Raw genomic sequence first — 6,964 nt, forward strand, 5'->3', positions numbered from 1 at the left:
CAGTGCCCTTCAGATAGTTAAAAATACACAGCCTATCTTCTTAATGCCACTGTCCAGGAGAGGATGTTTGTCCCAGCTAGTGTTTCATGGTCTGATAGCTGTCTTTCTCAGGGAGGAAGCATCCAGGGTGAAAGTGGTTTTCATCTTAATGAGGGCACAGCAAAAGCGTGATGCTGCACAGCCTCTCCCTCTCGTGGGGAGGAAGGTTCACATTTGTGTCTGGGTCCAAACCATGATGTTCCCTTTCTCTTGCACTGTGAAGTGTTGAGGCACGTAGAGCAATGCAGAAAGCACAAAACACCAAGTTGCCATTACAAAGTTGGAAACTGTATCTGGACCCTATCAGCATGGTCGTCATCTTTCTCACTGTCCCATGACAAGAGGTAGCCTTCCCAATTTGACCACTGCTTTGGCTAGAGAAAAACCACACAATTCTAATCCTCATCACAGTGGCACAGGGAGATGTGCATGAAGGGTGGGAATTGAAAGGATGCTACATATACAGTCATGGGGAATACAGGTATAGCCACAAACTTGTGACTAAGACACAATGGCTTAGGGAAATGCACAGTTCTCCTGGGGCATGAAGGTCCAAGCAAGAAAGACTGCAGAAATCCAAAGCCCTTCCCCTCTGTTCTGTCCAGCCCTGGGGTCCCCAGTGCCAGGCAGAGCCGGCCATACTGGAGAGAACTCTCCCCCCAGTGCCCCGCCCACTTTCCGTTGGGCTCAGAATGTTGGTCAGTTGGAGCCCACGGCCACCAGAGACAGCAGCACAGAGCCTTGCTGGCACACAGGAGCGCTGGGAGGAGGCAGGATCTGGCCGAGCAGCACTTCGCCAGCACCGGCACCTCGCCTCCCATCCCCGCTGTCGCCGACTGGCCCGCGTCTTTGGTCCACGGCGAGGGTCCTCCTCTCCCGGGCAGGATGGGCCAGGCCAACTGCTGCTGCGGCTCCAGGTGGGCTCTCCCTGTGCCTCGGGGACACACGGGCACGGCCGGGACCCGCGGCGGTGGCGGCCTTTCTCATGCCCACCGCTCTCTGCTCTGCAGGGAGGCTCTCACCGACGCCGAGCCGGTGCTGAGCGCAGACGTGCGGCTGACCCGGGGCCGCAAGAGGAGGGAGAGACGCCTTCTCCTCCTCCAGGAGGAACTGGTGATCGCCAAGTTGCAGTAAGACCCTCAGAGCCCAGCTGCCTTTCCCCCAGCCCTGGCCCTGGCACCAGGGCAGGGACAACCCGGCGCCAGCCCCAGGCCCCGGGACCGCGGTGCTGGATGCGCCCATAAATGTCTGTCCCAAGGGCAGGTGGGGGACAGGGCTCTGCCCGGGGGGACCCTGAGGAGGACACCCCCAGCTCACCACCTGCCTCTCCTCTCTGCAGACGCGGCACCAGCGTGCGCCCACAGCTCCGCCTGGCCCTGGACCAGCTGTGGGTGCTGAGCAGCAGAAAGGAGGCAGCAGGGGAGGAAAAAGAGGAGGAGGAAGGGGGCGACAAGGACATCCTCATCCTCGTCTGGCCCACCGGCTCCTGTGTTGTTGCCTTTGGGTGAGTCATGGTGCCACATCCCATGGACAGGCAGGAGAGGTTCCCAACCATGCCCAGAAGAGAAGGGCAAAAGTCCTGCTCTGGCAGGACACGGGAAGCCAGGGCTTGGGCAGCGTCCCTGTCCTGCCCCACGGGGCTTCTTCATCCTGCCCGTGTCCTTCCCCACGGCGCAGGGCTGCACAGAAACACGCCTCTGCCCACGGGCTTTGAAGCAGCAGGGCCTGACACTGGTTCTCCTCTCTTTCTGCAGCTCCCAGGCGCTGAAGGATCTGTGGGTGGGCAGACTGCTGGGGTAAGCCAAAGGGGGATGCTGCAGGTGCAGCCTGATGGAAGAACACAGCTCCCCAACTGGGGAGAGGTGCCCTCGCAGCTGCCAGCAGCTCTCGGGCAGAGCTGCCCGACAGGAGAGAAGGGGCAGCTTGGGGGTCAGCCAGCTCTCTCCCTGTCCCTTCCCGGTACACAGGACACCAGAAGGAGCAAAGCGAGCCCGGGTGACCCATCTCCCCTCCCTCAAACCCCTGGAGAAGGAGCTGACCCACCGCCACGCCGTGAGTGTCTCCCCAGTCTGGGCTCTGTCCCCGAGCCCTGGTCCTCCAGCCGAGCAGCAGAGGCATCACTGCTCACCTTCCTCTGCTCCTTCTCTCTTGCCCAGTGGAGGACATTCAGTGCCGGGAGCCTGGAGAGGCTGATCGAGGGCCAGGCAGAGGTGAGAACGGGTGCCTTTCACCCACCTCTGGCTGTGCCGGCATGTGCGGCAAGTGGGGAGAGGTTGTGCCGGAGGGAGGGTCCTGTGGTGCCACTCAGGGAGTGGAGAGGGTTGGGAAGCCACCAAAAACGCCGGCACATCCTCACTGGCGGCATTGGGGGGAACCCTGGCATGCAGGACAGAGAGCCCCGGAGAGCAGAGGGTCCCAGCTCTGCTGCGCTCAGGCTGCTGGCACCAGGTGGCAGCTCGCCGGTGGCCCTTTCTGCTGTGGGGATGGTCTCTGAGCGCAGCCTCGTTCTTGCAGGATCATCCCAAGCAAGGGCCACCGACAGCCCCATCTGGGAACAACGGAGACGGACTGTGCCGCTCACCAGGTGAGTTTTGGAAAGAAAGGCAACCTCCTGCAAATGGTTGAGCTGTGCTCACTTGTCCCTTGAGTGTCGCCATGCAGGTGCGGCACCCCAAGGCAGGAGGTCACCTGGATGAGCAAGGACACCCACTGGGCAGCAGCCGCTGGACGTGGTTCTGCGGGGACACGGAGCCTCTGCTGCTGCCCACGGCTTGGAGGAGGGCAGGGCGAGGGCTGGGACAGGCTGTCCCGGTGGCACGCCAGCTCTCAGGAGCCTCCGAGATGGAGCCGCTGAGCTGGAGCCGTGATTCCAGCTGCTGGCTCCCTGCCTGTCCTCACTGCTCAGCACTGTGCTGCAGGCAGGGCAGGGCAGGGCAGGCTCCGGGAGCAGTGGCCTGGCAGTCTCCATTGACGGGATCTTGCTTCGTTTTCCCTTTCAGAAGGAGGGAACAGCAGGAGGAGGAGAAGGATGGGGCTGCCCTGGCCCCTTGCTCTGCGGAGGACCCCAGCCGCTGCCCAGGTGCCAGGGCAGGCGGGCTCCGGCTGTAGCAGGGCGCTTTTTGGACAGCCCCTGGCAGCCCTCTGCGGGGAGGACGGCTCCCTGCCCCGGCCCATCCAGGTAAGCCAGCCTGGGAAGGGGGTCCCCAGCCCTCTCTCCGGCTGCCCCAGAGGGGACGTGGCTGTCCCCAGGAGCTCCGGGGATGGGGGATTGGGCTCTTCACCCCCAGACGATGCTTTGGGGGGCAAGGAGCAGGATCTGGAGCAGTGCTTTGGTCACTGCTCTTGGAAGGCAGCTCCTCAGCCAAGCAACTGTCCTCCTGCCCCTCCTGCAGGAGCTGCTGGCTGTCCTGCACCGGGAAGGACCATCGACAGAAGGGATATTCCGCAGAGCTGCCAGCGGGACAGAATTTCGGGAGCTGCGAGAGGCCATGGACCACGGCGCCGACGTCGACCTGGGCAGCCAGCCTGCTCTGCTGCTGGCCGTCATCTTGAAGGTGAGTGCTTCTGACCTGCAGCTGGAGGAGCTCCTGACTGGCCTGGAGTGTTCAGAGGCTCATCTGGAGCCCCTGGCATTGCAGGACTTCCTCCGACGCATCCCCGCCAAGCTCCTCGTGACAGACCTCTACGAGGACTGGATGGTGGCGATGCAGAAGAGCGGCAAGGAGGAGAAGATGGAAGAGCTGAAAGCGTAAGTGTGGGTAACAGCCTGCCTGGTTAGCAGGAGCACTGACCACTGGCTGAGAGTACCTGCAAAGCTGCGCAACCTAGCCGCTGGCTCCCACCTGCCTTGGGCAAGCTTTGGGGATGGCTGTGGGCAACATCTGCTCTATTAACGTTGAGTTCCTGTTCCCTCAGGGTGGCCGAGAAGTTGCCTGCAGCCAACCTCCTCCTCCTCAAGCAGCTGCTGGCCCTCCTCCAGCATATCGGCCACAATGCCTCCACCAGCAGAATGACTGCCAGCAACCTGGCCATCTGCCTTGGGCCAAACCTCCTGAGCCCACCTAACGAGGACCTGCTGCCCCTCGAGGCCATGCTGGCAGTGACTGAGAAGGTACGCTGGATCGAGCAGCTGGCTGCAGCCTTGCCAGCCCATCAGAACTTGGCTGCTCAGAGGTCCCTGGCTGCCTCCTCTCCCCAACAAATGCTGGTGGGCTTGGCTGCCCGCAAGAGCAGCCCCACAGCAACAGCTGTCTGCGCAGAGGGAAGGGTCAGCAGTGGGAAAAGCCATGCGATACGTTTTTAGGCACCTGGGTTGAGACCAAGGCTTTGATGTGTGCAGGTGAACGTGCTGCTGCTGTTTATGATTGAAAACTGCAGTGACATCTTTGGGGAGGAGATGGATGGCCACTCCTGTCCATCAGCCAGGGAGTCACCAGCAACCACGGACAGAGCCACGGGTATGAGGAGGAACATGGTGGGGTCTTGTGTTCCTGTTCCTTACTGTGCTCCTGGTGGACACCTGTGCAAATGGAGGGAGCTGCTAGCCTTAGAGACTTGACAGCAGTGCTTTCCTATTGTTAGGCTTCCCACGTGATCAGAGTGATGGTATTCATACAGTAAACATCACTGCTGACATTCAGCATCTGCCCTTCTACTTGCACTTGCATCAGGGAGATGCTTTGCGAATGCTGCTCCTACCTCAGCATCATTTCTAGCAGGGCTGGGCATTGAGTTCCATCTTTTAAGCCCTGCTTCTCCCATCGCCTCTGTTTGGACACTGTCTATCAGGGCATGAACACTGTGCTCTGCAAGATGAGCTGAAGCTCTGACTTCAGAAACCTGCTGACAGAGATGTCCTTTTGCAAATCGTTTCCATTCAATGCAGGAGACATAACAGAAAACAGGACATCAGAGGGCCAAGAAGACAGCTGGCTTTGGCTGGTTTTTGCTTTACCTGTTGTCCACTTCCAAGAAGTCACATTGCTGCACGTGCTTTTGCTTTCCAGAGCTGCCTTTGGAAGAGCAAAGTGGCCCTGCAGGTGAAGCAGACACAGAGTACCAGTCAAAAGCCGTCCTGGACACACCACCGTCTCTGCTTGTCCTCCACAAAGAAGCAGGTGTAGATATGGCAGTGGAATCGGAAACAGGAGAGGTATGTCAGGTCGACAAACGCTGTGATGTTTCTCACATATGAGAGTAGTTTCTGACAGGTCCAAGTAGTTTCTGTGCCTCTTCCAGGCATTAGATCTCTTGGGTGGTGGTGGTGGTGGTGGTGGTGGTGTGTTCACTCTAGAACGATACATAAGAAAAACCAGAAAGGTTGTTTCTCATATGCATTAGGCATGTACTTAATCAAACTAAATACCGACTAGAAGTCAAATACAAAAAGACAGATTTCAAAAGAAAAGGCTCCCACCTCAGAAGGTGGTATTGCTGCCAAATGAATAGCAGCAGAACTATGTCTCGGGAGGGCAGAAGAAACCCCAGCAGAAAGAAATTGGGAAGCCTTTTCTTGCTCTCCTTTCCCAGCATTTCTCTGAGCTCTATCCTACCCTCGGAGGCCCCTCAGTCTGTGGTGCCCCAACCTGCAAGGAGCAGCCCATCAGCTCCTTCTGCACATCAGGATGCCAGGGCTCAAATGTGCGGCGGCTGCTGCAGCCCCTGTGAGCCCCGAGTGGGACTGCAGGCTCCCAGCTGAATGGCCCTCACAAATTAACTGTGTCATACACCCATGTGAAAACTGTGTTCGAAAGCAAGCTTTGAAGAAAGGACATTATTCTTGCTACAGACTAAAATCCTCTGAAAGGGACAGCAAGGTCGTCAGTCTGCAGCTCTGTAAAAATTAAGGCTAAGTGCAGTACAGTTTTGCCATCGCACTTTGTGAGACAATCCTGTTTGTTAGAATTTGCTCAGCTGAGCAGTCATGGGTATAGTTGTCAACTTCAGAGGAGTTTGGCTAAGATCCTACTTCATCAGAGCTTCGTGAAGTCTATTTTGGGACAGGGGACTGTGCAAAATGTGGATAATGCAAACCAACCAAAGAGTTCTTATTTTAAGAGCTAAGTTAGCAATTTGGAAAAAAGTAGCTTACTTCTCCAGGTGTCTTGCCACCTGTTAAGTTCAACATTTCTGGTTCAGGTGCCTGTACCTTTGCATCCAATAACCCCAGAGAGCACAGCAGAATTCCTGGTACGTCCAGAAGAACTGAAAAGTGTTTCAGAGGAAAGAAGGTAAAATGAGCTTGCTTTGGTTAAAGTAAGAACTGACTCCAGTGGATCGTGGCTTTACCTATCTAATCACACTGTGGAATCTAAAGACTTGCAGGGTCTTCCAACGAAAATGAAAACCAAAGAAACAGAAAGAGAAAACAGGCCTGTGGAGAGGAGAGTGAAAGCATACCAGAATTAAAAAGGAGGAGGAGAGAAAAAGAGCTTTTGGTTATCAACAACTGAAAAAATCCAGGAAGGTCAAGAATCCCAGGTGTTTGTTTGACCCTTCTGTCCATCTTTCAAAACTCTGAACACTGGTCTAAGTATATGAACTATTTCTATGATACACAAAGATGGCCCCAGAAAGGAAGCACGAACCTGCCTTTTGGAAAAAAAAAGTATGTCAGGAGGAGAATGCCATTCCCAATTTTGCAGGTTTTGTTTTGCACTTATTGAAGTTTGCTCAAGGGCAAGCAGACACCCTGGCAAGGTCAAAAAGTCACAATTCTTAGCTATTTTACCTGCTATCTAAATAAAGACGCAAATTAAGTCCCACTTTTTTGTCTATGTCAGTTGGCAATCCTCACACTGCCTCGTATTATCTGAATCCCAAATACACAGCAAGGATTTGTTCCAAGTCACTTTAGACTCTAAGATATTGGCACTTTGTTAAAAGGCCAAATTTCACCTGAGGTAATTTAGAAGGGAAAAAAAAT

General features: G+C 55.9%; 1 protein-coding gene across 1 annotated transcript; it reads left to right on the forward strand.

Annotated features, from left to right (window-relative positions):
• The first annotated feature begins 702 nt into the window (after positions 1-702).
• Positions 703-6,273, forward strand: LOC126052568 (T-cell activation Rho GTPase-activating protein-like). The gene is made up of 14 exons (XM_049833404.1): positions 703-956; positions 1,050-1,169; positions 1,379-1,543; positions 1,794-1,835; positions 2,007-2,091; positions 2,196-2,249; positions 2,554-2,623; positions 3,039-3,217; positions 3,432-3,593; positions 3,678-3,787; positions 3,955-4,150; positions 4,379-4,496; positions 5,046-5,191; positions 6,178-6,273. The coding sequence occupies exons 1-14, from the start codon at positions 925-927 to the stop codon at positions 6,271-6,273; spliced, it is 1,575 nt and encodes a 524-aa protein (XP_049689361.1). The 5' UTR covers positions 703-924.
• The last annotated feature ends 691 nt before the right edge of the window (positions 6,274-6,964 follow it).

The sequence above is a fragment of the Accipiter gentilis genome, chromosome 30, assembly GCF_929443795.1.
Source record: "Accipiter gentilis chromosome 30, bAccGen1.1, whole genome shotgun sequence".
Lineage (NCBI taxonomy): Eukaryota > Metazoa > Chordata > Aves > Accipitriformes > Accipitridae > Astur > Astur gentilis.